General features: G+C 53.3%; 1 protein-coding gene and 1 long non-coding RNA gene across 6 annotated transcripts in view; one reads left to right on the top strand and one right to left on the bottom strand.

Annotated features, from left to right (window-relative positions):
- NEURL1 (neuralized E3 ubiquitin protein ligase 1) overlaps nucleotides 1-15288 on the top strand; it is an 82637-nt gene that overhangs the window by 46117 nt on the left and 21232 nt on the right. The window contains exons 1-2 of one of the 4 annotated variants that reach the window (XM_028481828.2): nucleotides 1383-1628; nucleotides 4792-4890. The exons of 2 other annotated variants lie outside the window; for them this stretch is intronic. Coding sequence is in view for 1 of the 2 variants with exons in the window: in XM_028481826.1 (XP_028337627.1) it covers nucleotides 1595-1628 (34 nt within the window). In the remaining variant the exon portion in view is untranslated. Of the gene's footprint in view, nucleotides 1-1382; nucleotides 1629-4791; nucleotides 4891-15288 lie in introns of those variants that run through there. One more of the 4 variants, XM_028481826.1, reaches the window with a different exon arrangement.
- Nucleotides 6834-15288, bottom strand: part of LOC129391674 (uncharacterized) — a 19680-nt gene continuing 11225 nt past the window's right edge. For both annotated transcript variants that reach the window (XR_008616291.1, XR_008616290.1), the window contains exons 5-6: nucleotides 9381-9569; nucleotides 6834-7412 (exon numbers count right to left, since the gene is read on the bottom strand). This is a non-coding gene — a long non-coding RNA (uncharacterized lncRNA). The remainder of the gene's footprint in view (nucleotides 7413-9380; nucleotides 9570-15288) is intronic.

The following is a 15288-nucleotide window of genomic DNA, read 5'->3' on the forward strand; positions in this document are numbered from 1 at the left end:
CCTACAAGATTCTTATTTTCTGGTTCTTGCCCATCTCTCCAAATTCATCTTGTCCCACCCAGATCTTTCCTTGGGAAACTAGATCCCTGGCCCTGGGGACAGGAGCTGGGGCTGAGCCAGGGTCTGGGAGGAGGGAGCCATCCTGTTCTCCTGGGAGAGACTCTGATGGGTGACGTCTGGGAGATTGTCTGCTTGAGTCCTGGCTCTGCCTCTGACCTGCGGGGTAACCTGAGCATCTCAGAATCTCCACTTTCTTTTCTGTAAAATGGACATAACAGAAGCCCCTGCCACCTGGAATAAAAATCAGACAGTGCACACAGTGCGTGCTGCATGCTGAGTGCTCAATACGTGGCGGCCGCTCTCTTGGTGATGCCTTGGGATCCCAGCATGCTTGCCTAGGGCTAGAGGGGCCTGCCCTCCCACTGCCCTCTGCCCTCTCTGCACCTCTCCCTCTCCGCCGGGTGTGAGGTGCCAGGTTCTGCACCTCAGGATTTCTCCAGAGGCTTTGTGAGTCTGTGGGAGTGAGTGTGTGCTGTGGGTGTACACTGTGAGGTGTGTATGTGTAGGTATGTGTGCTGGTGGGCAATAGGTGGCTGTGTGCACAGTGGTGGATGCTTTCAAGTGCTCATCAGTCTGTGTTTGTGCATATACCTGTGATGTAGTATAGACGGGTAGTGCGGTCTGTGTATATTGGTGTGTGTTTTGTATGTGTGTGATTAAAGGAATGGTTTAGTGAGGAGGTAAAAGTGTAGATTCCAGTATCAGACTGCCTGGGTTTGCAGCCCAGCCCTGCCACCTTCTAGGTAGGTAACCTCTTTGTCTCAGTTTTCTCATCTCATTTCTCAGATAGTAATAATAATGGTATCTATTGATAATAACCATATGCTGACCTCATCATTCAGCCTGTGAGGACCAAAGGGGTTAATACTCGTAAAGCACTTGCAGTAGAGCCTGGAAGAAGATAGGAGTGATGTCAGCTCTTTGTTATTAAGCTGCACTAGCCAGATTGTAAGCCCCTTGAGGGCAGAGACAAGGTCTGTCTTGCTTACCATGGCATCCTGTCGTCTCCCCCAGTGTCTGCATGTAGTAGGTGCATAATGGCATGTGAATGACTGTAGCCTGGGTGAATGGTGAGGTTGTGTGCGTGTGTGTGTGTGTGTGAGATGAGGTGTGTGATAGGGAATGTGCATGTGTGCGTCCGTGTGTGTGTGTGTCTATGCCTGCTCTGGCTGGGGCATCTCCAGTGCTTTCTGGAGCTCGGCTATTTCAGGAAGCCTCCAGTCTCCTCCTCCTTATGTAAATAAACATGACAGATCCCATCGCCTGTACCAGCGCAGGGAGGTGGGGGAGGCTCCGGGAGTGGGTGGGAGCTGGGAGGCAGCCCTGAGCGGGGCCAGAGGGGCGTGTGTGCATGTGTGGCTGGCCTTGCGGGCGGCGGGCTGCCTGCGGGAGGGGCAGGCTCGGCCCTGCCATGCGGGCTGCTGCTGGCCACGGAGGAGGCGTGGGGGCAGGAGGAGAGGAGCTGGCTGCCAGGGCGTCTCGGTGACGAGGCCAGCCAGCCAAACGGAGGTGGCCGTGCTACCCGCTGCCCACGATGGGGGGACAGATCACCCGGAGCACCTTCCACGGTAAGACCCTAGCTGATGCCTGAGGGTCTGCCTGAGGCACTGGGGCTGAGGGCATGGCCATTCCGCCTGCCTCTTTACTCCTTGGTGGGCTCCGGGGCCGTGGGAGGGGGTGCCTTTGGGTGACAGGTACTGGGGTCGGGGGGAAGGCAAGGGGGGCTGGGACAAGCAGGAAGAGAGGTCCTTCCCTGGCAGACAGCAGGAGGTCAGACAGCTGAGTCTCCCTGCAAAGTCTCCTTGTCCTCTTACCTCCCCAGGGTGCTGATCAGCATCCAGGGGGGATGGGAGGTCCCAGTGTCCATACTCCCCTCTCCTAGAACTGAGGCAAACCACAGTTAGACAGCTGGGGGGACCTGTTTGTGGGTTCTGGGATGCGGGCCATGGAGGTCAATGCTGTGCTCCATGATGGAGCCATGGAGAGATGTGGGTATATGCAAGAATGTGTGTGTGTGTGTGTCTGTCTGTCTGTCTGTGTTCATGAGTGTGCATTGGAGGTGTCTGTGGGTAGGTACCTGTGCTGGCTTGTGCCTAAGCACACAGGGGTGCAAACCACATTGCCTGACCTCAGTTCTCAAAGCGTGTGCTCTGCTGAGGAGGTCAATGAACTTCTGACTCCTGCGGTTCACATCTGTGCTCAGACAGACTGACAGGCAGGCAGATGAAGCGGTGAAAGGAAGGAGCGCTGGGTGGCTCCTGCTTGCCCCTGCTCCTGTCCCCTCATCTGCCTGGCCCCAGTACTGTGGTCTTGGGAGTAACATGGCCGATGTGGCACCAGACCCAGAAGGGAAGGCCTTCCCAGGGACTTGTTTTGTCATCGCTGGGCCCCCGTAGTTGGGGTTCCTGTGCAAACTGGCTGGCGCCAGGACAGTGTGGGCTGACCCTGGGGGGGTCCCTGCCACACTTCCCTGTGTGCCCTCCTCGGGCAGGGCATTAGGAGGTGGGGCAGTCTCCGTCTGCTGGGTTCCGTGGGCTCCGAGGAACCAGGAAAGGGCCGGAAAGGAAGAAGGGTGGTGGTAGGAGTGAATGGGAAGCTGTGGCCAGGACTGGTGACCAGGTGACTTCCCCTTTCCAGGCCCTGGACTTTGAAACAGTAATTTCTAATTAAAAAAGAAAAAGGCAGGGAAGGAGACATGGGAAAAGCAAATCATTGTCTCTCTTAAAAGGCAATGAATTTCGTCCTGGACCCAGAGGGCCAAGTGACAGATGGAAGGCCCTGGAAGACACATAATCCGGAGCTGGCCGGAGGCAGTGCCAGTGGCCTGGGCCTTGGCCTGAGACTCAGACTGGGCTGACCTGGGCCTGGCCCGGCCCTGCCTGTCTGTGGGGTGGGGGGCACCTCTTTGGGCTCATTGGCTCCAGTGGAGCCTGTTGGCAGAGGGTCTGGAGCCAACTGGCATTTTCCACTGGAGTCAGACTTGGGCAGGCCAGTGGCCTGGGAAGGACAGAGAGGCCCTCAGAACAGGCTCAGGATGCAGCACACTATCCTCCAGCTGCCTTAGAATGCAGGATTCAGAGGGGATTGAGGACCCCAACAAGACTACCCGAGATGGCCTATGGCCGTCAAGAGCTCATGCTCTGGAGTAGATACACATGGGTGGTAGCAAGGGCAAGTGTCTCCCTGAGCCTTGGTTTTCTCATCTGTCAATGGGGCTAATGATAGTAGCATCCTCATAGGAGTATTGTGAGGACTACAGGAGACCATGTGAATAAGGACTTAACACAGGGGAAAGCCAAAGCGGAGAGGCATTCTGAGGCCAGGGTCCTATTCCTTCGTCTCCCAACGGGGACAGGAGGCTAGCCTGGGGTGCACTGAGAACTCCAGGAGTTGGGCCATTGGGTGAGTGCTAATCAAATGCCCCATCTGCCTTGGCCTCCACCCGCTTACCTGGACCACCTCCCTCAGCCTGGGTCCCCTGTAAGCGGGCCCCGGCCTCAGCCTGCCATCGACACTAATAGGCGATGGGAGTTGTGAGTTGTGGCGAGGGGGTGTTTGCCTGTGTGCCCACATATGGCCCCTTAGCCAGGGCCCTGCGTGCGTGTCCACACGTGTCCTCACCCACGTCTGTACCTATGTGTCCCCACACCTGTCCACTGGCTGCCCCGGTGGCTTTGGTTTCACCCCCTTCTGGGAGGTGAGTTGGGAGAAGTGGGAGATGCAGGGGGTTCACTCCTTCTTAGGGGTGCTCTCAGCAGCCTGACTCCAGAGGACATAGTTACATGGCTCTGATGGTATTTTCACGTGAGCCTTGGGGGTTTGATTTGGCTCGAGCTGAAGATGTTGGGCTGCTGGGTTACAGTGAGAGGTGAGGGGTTGTGTGGGCGTATCTAGTTGTGTGTTTGTGGGCGTGTCCTGGCTGTTTATGTTTCTGGTGACTGCAGATCGTGTGTATCTGTGTTTTAGGTCTTTTTCTGTGTATACCTGCGTAATGTGTAACTATCTGTGCCATATTTAAGAGACTGAATATTTTGTGTCTGCGTTTCCATGTGTGAGCAGCCACACAGTTTCACATTTGTGAAACTCTGTTATTCTGTAGAGGTCAGTGTTTCTGCACGAGTCGTGTGTGTGTGTGTGGGTGTGTGTGTGTGTGCTCGCGCGCCTGCGTGTGCGCTGGTGGTGAGGAGTCTGGCTCCTCTGGGACCAGCCTGGCAGGGGACCCTTGGGAGAGATGAATTCTCATTTGGAAAATGGTTTCAGCAGTTACATGCTTGATCTTTTACATCAGGCAGATTTCCAGAGCTGCTCCCCATCTTTAGGGCAGGATGGGGGTGGGGAGAGCACAGAGGGAGGCAGCCCGATCCTGGGAAGCCCCCCTCCCCTCTCCTTCCCAACCCTCCCCTCCTCCTCTACTTTCTTTAATGCTCCTCCCCCCGCCTCAGGGCAAGGGATGGGCCCGTTGCTGAGGGACTGATAGGAGGATGTCACACACACATGCGCCCAGACATACATGTCACCCCCAGGTCTCTGGACCAACAAATCCTAGATGCTGGGGTGTAGGGACCTGAGAGATTGGTTCCTGCTGTCCTTTTACAGAAAGGGATGCTGTGGCTCAGAAAGGGAAATGGCTGACTGAGGTCGCGTAGTTAGCGGCTCAGAGGGAAACCAGACCTCATCCCTTCGGCAGCTAACTCCCTGCTTCCCCTCCGTGGGTTCCTAATTCTCACTCAGGCAGCAGGGGACAGGCCATCACATGGACTTAGGAGATCTGGGATTAGCACAGAAGGAGCCTCCTCTCTCCCGGCAGCAGCTCTGGAGTTTCAGGCCAAGGTGAGCTCCCCAGAGCCTGGCAGGTGTGTCTTGAACATGTGTGACACACGCACACACACACACCCCACTTGTGCCTGTAGGCTCCAGGGGCGGTGGGGAGGGAGGAAAAAGGTTGATCCATCTCTGTGTTCTCTTCACCCAGCCCAGTGTCTGGCACCCAGTGGCACCCAGCAGCTGCTTGGTCACTGAGTAAGAGGGAAGAGTGGGGGGTACGGGCCCCGGGCTGCTGGACCACATCGCAGTTGGAGCTGTAGGTGGCCTGGCGGGGGGCAGATGGGGTGGAAGATGTGAGCCCTGAGCTGGTGACAGGCTAGGTAGGGCTGGAGAGGGAGTGGGACGCGTGTTCTTGGTGAGAGTTTGAATCCTGTTCTGCTCTTACTGCATGTGTGACTTTGGGTCAGTGTCTTTATTTGTCTGAGTCTCAGTGTCCACTTTCATAAATTGGGGGTGGGAAGGTTTACCTGGACGGGCTGTAGAAAGAGTAAGTGAGCTAACTGGCATGAAGGGCAGCCCACCTGGTACACAGCAAGCACGCTGTAAACGGATGTGAAGCTTTCCCCGAAGGTTCCTCCAGACCCGTGTGTGCTCGTAGGTGTGTACACACAAGCGCCTGTCTGCCTTTAAGGACCAAGGCTGCATCTTCTGTCTCCTCCAGCCCTGGCAGGCCCCCGGGACAGAGCGTTCCCTGGGTGCTGTGACCACATTAGGCGCACACCCACTGTGTGTATATGCACACACGTGCACGCGAGTGAGTGTGGATTTGTGTCAGGGGAACTGAGGGTGATGGTCTGCATGGTGTGTGGATTTATGTGACTGAGCCATGCTCCCCTTCATTCTCTCAGGCCTGGCTTGGGGGCTTTGGGGGGACGGCGCTGGGAAGACAGGGACCAGGAGCTGAACTCAGAATGGTTATCATCTGGAATCCCCTTCTGGAATCTCGGGGTGGGATAGGGGAGGGGGAGGAGGCGGGCTGGTTCCTTCCCTGAAGTGCGATATTGGGAGACACATCTCTATGCACATCTGGTTGCTGGAAACGTCAGAGACTGGGATGCCGTGGAGTGAATGAGAGCAGGAGGCTCCATGTGGAGATTAACTTGGATGTGAGGGTGCCCATCCTGCCCACTCCCTGACACTCTCCTTTGCCCACCTCATCACTGTGGATTCATTCGGTCTTCCAGGGAGCGGCAGGACCTGCTGTACGTGTAGCCGAGCCCTCTGGGACAGATGACTGGGTGCTAATGTGGCCCCTAACCCTAAATGACAAAGGCATGGTCATGGGGGCTGCTGCAGAGGTCATGGAGAAACTGACCAGGGTGGAGTGGAGCATTCATGTAGGGCAGAGGGGACCGAGCAGGCTGGCCACCTAGCTGTGGCCCAGTGAGGATGGCTGCACAGCCAGACAGATCTGAGTTCAGAGCCCAGCTCCACCACTTACTAACTGTGTGACCCTGGGCAAGTTATTACCTCTCAGAGCCTCTGTGTCCTTATCTAGAAGATGGAACTAAGTGATCTGTACTGCTGCATAACAAATTACCCCAAAAGTTAGTGGCTTAAAACAGCAAACGAGGGCTTCCCTGGTGGCGCAGTGGTTAAGAATCTGCCTGCCAATGCAGGGGACACGGGTTCGAGACCAGCTCTGGGAAGATCCCACATGCCGCGGAGCAACAAAGCCCGTGAGCCACAACTACTGAGCCCACGTGCCACAACTACTGAAGCCCACGCGCCTAGAGCTCATGCTCCGCAACAAGAGAAGCCACCGCAGTGAGAAGCCCCCGCACCGCAACGAAGAGTAGCCCCTGCTTGCAGCAACTAGAGAAAGCCCGCGCACAGCAACAAAAAGATCCAACTAAGCCAAAAATAAATAAATAAATAGATAGATAAATAAATAAACTTAAAAGTTTAAAAAAAAAAGCAAATGAACAAACATTTAATTATCTCACGTTTTCTGTGGGTCAGGAATCTTGACACGGTTTAGTTAGGTGCCTCCAGCTTAATGTCCCTTGTGAAGTTACAGTCAAGTTGTTGGCTGGGGCTGAAGGCTTGCCTGGAGGCGGAGCCACATCCAGGCTTACTCACATGGTGACTGGTGGTCCCCGGTCCCTCGCACATGGGCCTCTCCGCAGGGCTACCATACATGGCTGACTTCCCCAGAGGGAGCGACCCGAGAGAGGTAAGAGAAAGTAACCAAGAGAGAGGCCAAAGGTTTTTTTTTTTTTTTTTAATTAATTAATTTTATTTATTTATTTTTGTCTGTGTTGGGTCTTCATTGCTGTGCACAGGCTTTCTCTAGTTGCGGTGAGCTGGGGCTACTCTTCGTCGCAGTGTGCGGGCTTCTCATTGTGGTGGCTTCTCTTGTTGCAAGGCACGGGCTCTAGGCGCGCGGGCTTCAGTAGTTGTGGCACGTGGGCTCAGTAGTTGTGGCTCGCGGGCTCTAGAGCTCAGGCTCAGTAGTTGTGGTGCATGGGCTTCGTTGCTCTGCGGCATGTGAGATCTTCCTGGACCAGGGATCGAACCCATGTCCCCTGCATTGGCAGGAGGATTCTTAACCATTGTGCCACCAGGGAAGCCCAGGCCAAAGGTTTTTTATAACCCAGTCTTGGGAGTCCCATCCCATTACTTCAGCTGTTAGAAGCTAGTTGCTAGGTCCATTCCACACCCAAGGGGAGAGGATTACAAATGGGCTTACAGGATTACAAGGGGACTGCCAGGAGGTGGAGGTGGGGATCACTGGGGCCATCTTCGAGGCTGCTTCCCACAGATCCCTAACTTTCAGGGCTTGGGAGAATGAGACAAGGTTGTACAAGAAAGGAATCTGGTGCCTGATATAAAAAAAAAAAAAACCCTCGCGATTTTTCTCCTTCTCCCTGCAGGCAAGTGGGGAGTGCTGGAAGGTTCTGGAGCAGGCAGGGCTGTAGTCAGACATGGAGTGTGGGATCTTGGTGCTGGGCAGTGAAGGAAGCTGTCCCTTTGGTCCCCTCTTTCTCTAATTTCTCCACAGGACACCAGAAAGGGCAAGGCACCAACTAGGTGCTCCTTGGACACTTGCCAGTTATCAGTGGATTGAAGAACTGAACAGTAGCAGTTCAGTCAACGGCTTTTATTGAGCACCTGCTGTGTGCTCTGAGCTAGGCCCTGGGGAAACAGCAGTAAAAAAAAAAAAAAAAAAAAAAAAGACAATGGTCTCTGCCCTTGGGAGGCTCACAGCCCATCAGGGAGACAAGCAAATAACCCTGAAGCCTTTCCTAGCCAGAGAGCTGCACCACAGAGCACAGAAAATGGTCTGAGTGACTCGACCTCTACCAAGGATGGCACATACCCAGAACCATTCTGGGTGTGAAGAAGACAAGTCAGTGCATTACATATAGTGGGTGCTTCAAGACATTTGGGCTTAATTCTGTGGAGGATCCAGAGTTGAGAAAGGCTGCTTGGGTGATGGATGCTCTCTTAGGGGCATATGGGATCCTTGGACCTGGCCTGGGGATCAGAGAGACTTCTGGGAGAAAGTGGGCTTTAAAATCAAGGTCTGAAGGAAGAGTGAGAGAAAGGCAGGTTTATAGGTGGGAAGGAGGAAGGAATGGTTCCCAGCAGAGAAAGGGGCTTGGGCTAGCCCTTGAGGCTAGAGGCAAGTGAGGGAGGTGGGACCCTTGAGGGGGAACCCAGAGAAATTCACATCTGTGTAGTTTTACATTCATCTCTCTCACTCAGGGCCCTCCGCCAACTGCTCTCCCACATCTCCCAAGCTTTTCCCCCAGAGGGAGCCCTGTTCAGTGACTGTGTGTAAACTAGCCCCAAGTCAAGACCACCCTGGCAATCTGGGATTAGGGTGTTTGGGATAAATTAAAATAGAAGTGTCTGGCCTCCCACTGGGCGTAAATGAACAGATCCTTTCCTGTGGTGGTGGTTGTTGCTTTTATAAGAAATAATAAGATCTTATGTTGGAATCAGGTGTTAAAGTCTGAAACATTCTTTCACACCTGTGAACTCACTGGGTTCTCACAATAGCCTGGAGAGGTGGGCAGGGCAGCTATGATGACCCTGTTTTCACAGAGAAAGAAATTAAGGTCCAGAGAGGTGAAGCACCTTGCCCAGAGTCACACAGCAAATCTGTGGCATGGCCAGGTTTTGAAACCACGGTCTCCTGCCTCCAGGGCTCGTGCTCTTTGCCCTGTCCTGTACTGTCCAGAAAGTGAGGTAAGCTTCCCTCACTGGAGATGCAAATGATCATGTCAGCACTGGTATTCAGGTCCACAGGCTCAGAACATAGTGGGATCCTGAAAATAGTGGGATCCAGCTGGGCCTTGAAAGATGGGTGGGATTTGGAGAGGTGTGGGTGGGGCAGGAAGAGAAGATATGTGGGGCAGGGGAAATAGCTTGAGCAAAGGTGTAGGAGAGCACAGATTGATGTCAATTGCAACAATAATAATATAATTATCAGTGACTATTATTAATAATTAATAGAATTATTAATAACTATTATAGCAGCTACTTACTAGATTAGTTTTAAATACAGCATCTCTTTAATCCTTGCAAGAATACCAGGAAGGTCTGCCATGGTCCCTATTTTACAGATGAGAAAAATGGGGTCTCAGAGTTGGGTTTGGAGGCAGCAGGCCTGGGTTCACATCTGGGCTCTTTACTCTGGCTGGGTGACCTTGGTGAGTAACTTCACTTCTGAGGACCTGTGTCATTGGGGGTGTAATGAAGACACTGCCTGTTAAGCCACATAGAGGTTGGTTATTGTCAACTGTCATTGCTCCCTCCCTCTCTCCTTGGCAGCCCAGCTCAACACAGCCTGGGCACCCGGGGCTCTGCCAGGCTGGTTCTGGGGCAGAGTGTGTGTGGGGGCAGCAGGAAGGTCACTCTGGAGGCTACATTGTATCTTGGCATCTCTGCCTGGGACCCCACCGAGAGGCAGGAATGTGGTCCAGAGCTGGCTGAGGGTCACCCAGAGGGCTGGCCAGGCTTGTGTCTGCAGGAGGAATGGGCTGCCGGGGTCGGGTGGGGGAGCTTCCAATGTGTCAGCAGCAGCCTCGCCTGACGGGGTGCTCCCACTGTGGCTCCTGAAACGCCTGTAAACCTGTCACTAAGGGGCGCCTCCCTGGGAGCTCTGCTGGGAGCAGATGGCGAGATTGGGGCTCTACCCAGGACCGCTGGCCACTGGGAGAGCAGTTGTGCAGCTCACAGGCCCAGCATCTTCAGGCCCTTTGCTGTGGCTGCTCCCCTGGCTGGGACTGGCCAACACCTCCTCCACACAGCCTTTCTCCACTATGCCTGCCATCTTGGGCTCCTGGGGAAAATGAGCTCTAGTGTTAGCTGCTGAGTAGGGCAAAGGACCCTGGATGTGGCTTTGGAAGATCAGGGTTCAGGTTCCAGCTCCGCCACTTAATTGCTGTGTGACCTCAGGCAAGTTGGTTAACCAGTCTGAACTGCAAATCTTTCATCCATAGAATGGGGATTTTAAGGGGTCATAGTGCATGTTAAAGTATAGGGAGGGAGCCCTACCCCCAGCTGTCCCTCTGGCCCTTGGCATCAGAGCGGTGCTCAGGATTACTTCTCATTTTGCTTTCTCTCCTTCTTCACCCAGGATCATAATACCAGCTGAGATGGAGGAGGGAGGTAGCAGAAGCAGGGACAGCAGGGCTTGGGGAGGGGGTGATCACCCTGGTCAGGGCTGCCACTTTGGATACCTGTGAGGGTTGTATTTCTTATTGTAGCCCACGAGAATGGCGCCCCCTGGAGGCATGCAGGGCAGAGCCTACGTGGCTGTACGTGGCGGCCCTGGCCCTTGTTCTAAGAGGAGTGATGAGGACTGGGCTAGGGCCACGGTGGTGGGGAGGACAGGAGGGTGCGGGGCCCAGGGATGTTTATTTCTGAGGTGGGATTGGCAGGTTGGATGTGGGGTGCTCAGACTCCACTGGGGCCTGGGAACATGGTGGGGCTGGCAGGTTAGGGTCAGGAATTCAGCGGGGGCCTGCTGAGCAGCAAGTGACCATGGTCCATGGGCAGGAGATACCCAGCAAGTCAGAAAGGGTTTTCACGTTGCTCCCACAGAGGTGGCTCAGTGGGCAGAGACCACACTGTGGGCAGGAAGAGGCCGGCACAGGACTTAGCAGGCCCAGGAATCGGTGAAGGTGCTTTGCAGCTGCCCAAGTACTCTCTTCAGACCCACAGGAGACAGGGAACAGCACCGCCACTTCACAGAAGTGGAAGGAACTTAAGACTGAGAGTGGCAGGCCCGACCAGGCTCTGGGGTCTCCCGTCAGATGGTCCAATCCTAGGATCTGCCTGTGGTGGGATGCTGGGGGCTGTGGGTCAGAGATTCCAGCCCCCCTTTCCTCCCATCTTCATAAAGACCTGGTTTGTTAGTCATTGTTGCTGCTTTTGAGGTATAATTTATGGACACTAACATTCACCCTTTTCAGGTGTATATTTTGGTGAGTTTTGATAAATGTATAATTTGTATAACCACTACCGCGATTACGGTATAGAACATTTCTGTCTCCATAAAAACATCTTTGTGTTGCTTTCCTCTTCCCCAAACTCCGATACCCACTGATCTTTCTACGTCTGCACTTCTGCCTTTTCCAGACTGTCATACAAATGGAATCAGACTGTATGTAGCCTTTTGAGTCTGGCTTCCTTCACTTAACATGCTTTTGAGGTTCCTTCTTGTGGTGTCATAGTTCTGTTCATTTTTATTGCAGAGTAGTATTGATTGTGTGGATGTACCGTGTTTTATTTATCCATTCGTCAGTTGGAGGGCATTTGAGTTGTTTCCAGTTTGGGGTTATTATGAATAAAGTTGCTGTCCATTTGCGTACAGGTCGTTGTACAGATGTCTTCATTTCTCTTGGGTAAGTGCCCACGAGTGTGATTGCTGGGTCATATGGTAGGTGTTTCACTTATAAGAAACTGCCAAGCCATTTTCCACATTGGCTGCACCATTCTGCATCCTATCAGTGATGGATGAGGGCCGTGTATGAAAACACGGTTTGCATTTCCTTGTCTGGCGGCATACACATATGTATTGTGGAGGCAACATAATAGAATGCCAGGTATTCCCCTGTGTACTACATGAGATGATTTTAGGTGGGACACGGATGAATTTTTTTTTCATATTTTATCAGTTATGACCATACTTAAAAGTGCATTTTAAAAATGTATCCAAACCCATGCTTTCTTGGCAATTAATGCTGAATAGCTAAGACCCTGGCTCTGCAGTCAGATTGCCTGGGTTTGGCTCTGAAGGCCCCATCCTGCTGGCTGTGTGACCTTGGGCAAGCCACTCAATCTCTCTGAGGCTGATTCATCATCAGGTAAATGGGCTTATACTGTCCCTCCTACCTCATCAGTTTGCTGTGAGGGTGAAACCAGTAAGTATATGTAAAACTCTCAGTTCAGAGCCTGGCACGTGTTAGCACTTGATGAATGGCTGCCATTATTATTAGATGTATGGCCCATGCGTAGTAGATGTGTGTTCTGTGTGTACTGCCTTGTGCATCCATGCGTATGTGAGTACACGTGTGTGCACGCACTACATGTGTAAATGTGCGATTCCTGGTCTAATGGGTAAGGGCAGGAATAAGTCTCTTTCCCTCCTCTGTCTCCTAGGTTCTGGGGTACCCTCACGTGCTCACAGGTGTATGTGTGTACCCGTGAGCGTGCCTTTTTCTGAGGTCACTCGTCTGGGTGCACACTGTACCCCCAGGGACCAAGGTTCCCCCATTCCCATTCTCCATCTGTTCGGCTGTCAGCTACGGAGGCTGGGCCTGTGCTGCCCTCGCCCACGCAGTACCCTCCCTGTGGGTGGGAGGCCCTGGGGAATGGTCCTTCCAGGGCCTGGGTCTCTGGTCCCTGGGTGTCTTCACCATATTTGCCCTGAACCAGTGTTTCCTGGATCTTTATGCAGGGCCCCGGGATCCCAACTGGGGTAGGCAGGAAGGAGAGGAGATGTTTTGAAGGAAGTTGAGGCCCTGCAGTTCGTCCATGGATTCTGAGTGGAGGCTGCAGTGGGGGCCCCATAGGAGAGGCTCCCATCAGCTGCCGGGCTCAGCAGGTTTAAAAACTGCTTTATTGAAATATAATTGACACACACTAAACCACAGGTGTTTAAGGTGTGTGACTGGTTGGGTTTGGACATATGCACATACCCATGAAGCCATCATCACAATCAAGATGGTGAACACATCTGTCACCTCTCACTCCAAGTATTCCCTCCTGCCCCCACCATCCCCAGGTGTCCACCAGTCTGCTTATTATCACTCTAGCTTAGTTTCTGTTTCATAGAATTGGTACCAGTGGGACAGGGTGGAAGGAGAGGAAGGGTTTTAAAAGGGGTGGAGGCCCTGCAGTTGCTCCGCGGACTGTCTGCATTTTTTTTAAATAACTGGCTGTGCTCAGCGTGATGATTTTGTAATTCATCCGTGTTGCTGCTACTGTCAGTAGTTCATTCCTTTTTCACTGCTGAGTAGTATTCTGTTGTACAGATGTACCACATTTGTTATCCATTCACCCAGCGGGTATTTCTTCTTTTATGCTTTCATTTCTGCGTATGTACACAGCCCTAAACAGTGTGTGATGTTACCTATCACCAGTGGTATTTTTTGAAAGCAAGAGGCAAGCTCTTTCTGAGGCTGGCCTGAGCCCGGTGGGTACCTCTTCTAGGTGGGGCACCTATATCCAGTGCCACACTTTGCTCTCACCTCAACTGTCCCCTTCCGTGGAATGACCTCCCCTGCTCTGTGCTATTCAGGGGTCACTCAGCTTCTTCGGGTGGCCTTCCCAGACTGTCTGGGTCTCCTCTGAGCAATTCCAGCCTTCACTGCTTGGTGGCTTTCAAAGACCTTGAGCACCATTCTTGGTTCCTTAGTGAGAGCAAGGTGAGCCCCGCCTTGTGCCGCCCTCAACTCGTGGGCCTGGCATGCAGGAAGCAACTCCAGAGAGGCCAGGAGGCTGATGCTCAGGGTATCTGGCTGGCTCTGGACTGTGGATGCTGGTGTCTGGGGCCCTTTGGGAAGGAGGAAGCAAAGACGCAAAGTGATGCAAACCAGTGCAAATACTGGACCAAAGTCTGGCCTTCCCGCCTCCTGAGATTCTCCCCTCCTTCTCTCCTCTCTGCCTGTCTTCCATCCCCTTCCTGGAAACCCCTCCCCTCTCTTTAGGGAGGGGAAGGCCTCTGGGCTAACCAGGCTTTCTGTATTATTAAATTCTTGCCTTGGAGGGACCAAAATTTGAAACATCCCGGATGGCCTCAGTCACATTCTGTGGTTTTCTACTTCCCCACCCCATCTTCCCCATCCTCTGTGTCTCTTCTCAAGAAGACCGGATGGGCAGGAGCTGCCCTTCCTGATGGATGAGACACAGATCTTGGGGAAGAAGTGAACCCCCCACCCCGAGCCCCCAGCTGCCAAGGCTGTGCATTAATGCTACCAATGCTGCTGATACATGGCTTAGAGTCACGGAGTGGAGGCCACTTATTGTGCCAGAGAGGGAAAGTGACTTCCCCAAGGTCACATGGCCAGTTAGTGACAGACACAAGTCACCTGGCACCACATCCCATGTTCTTTCCTCTCTCTGCCCTATCTCCTGGATGCCAACCTCACATGTTTGTAAAGTGCCTACGAACCAAGCCCTGTTTATGGAAGAAAGCACAGTGCCTCCCTGGCTAGGGGTTCTTGAAGCATATCCGAGTTCCTAGGAAGCCTGGGCGAAAAGGCCTGCCTGTGTCCAAGATGTTGTGGGCATGGCCAGTGTAAAGCAGGAAGGCAGCCTGGGGAGGAGGGAGGAGGGGGGTGGCTCCGGAGGAGGGAAGAGATGGGCATGCTCCTGGGGCTGACGCTGCAGAGGCTGCCTCACCCACCTTCCTGGTCTCCAATGGCAGCCCCATGGTCATGTGTTCACTGTAGCCCAGCCTTGTCAGTCCAGCTCCAAAGCCTTCTCCTCCTCCTCCCCTCCTCCAGGAGGCCTTCCTGCGAAGTGACCTACCTTTTGGTGCTTATCACTGTCTGCCATTTGTATTGCAGTTTCTGTCCCTGTCTTTCTTATCTCCCTTCCTGGACTGTTGGCTGCTTGAGGACAGGATCCATGTATGTTTCATGCCTTATCTTCAGTGCCTAGGACAGGGCTTGGTATTCAGTAGATACATAATGAATATTTGTTGAGTAAAATAAATGGTGGTGGTAGTGAGTGACAGTGAATGGTGTTGGATGTTGGTTGTAAATGGTGGCTTATCACAATGCTAGAGGGCGGAAAGTAAATGGTGGTAAATACTGGTGAGGAGCAGTAGATGGTAGTTGGTGGTGGTGGTGGGAGGTGACAGATGGGGGTAGATGGTGGTGGTGGGAGGTGACGGGTGAAGGGTGGGGGCAGATGGTGGGAGGTGATGGGTGTAGGGTGGGG

This window comes from Physeter macrocephalus, chromosome 20, assembly GCF_002837175.3.
Source record: "Physeter macrocephalus isolate SW-GA chromosome 20, ASM283717v5, whole genome shotgun sequence".
Classification (NCBI taxonomy): domain Eukaryota; kingdom Metazoa; phylum Chordata; class Mammalia; order Artiodactyla; family Physeteridae; genus Physeter; species Physeter macrocephalus.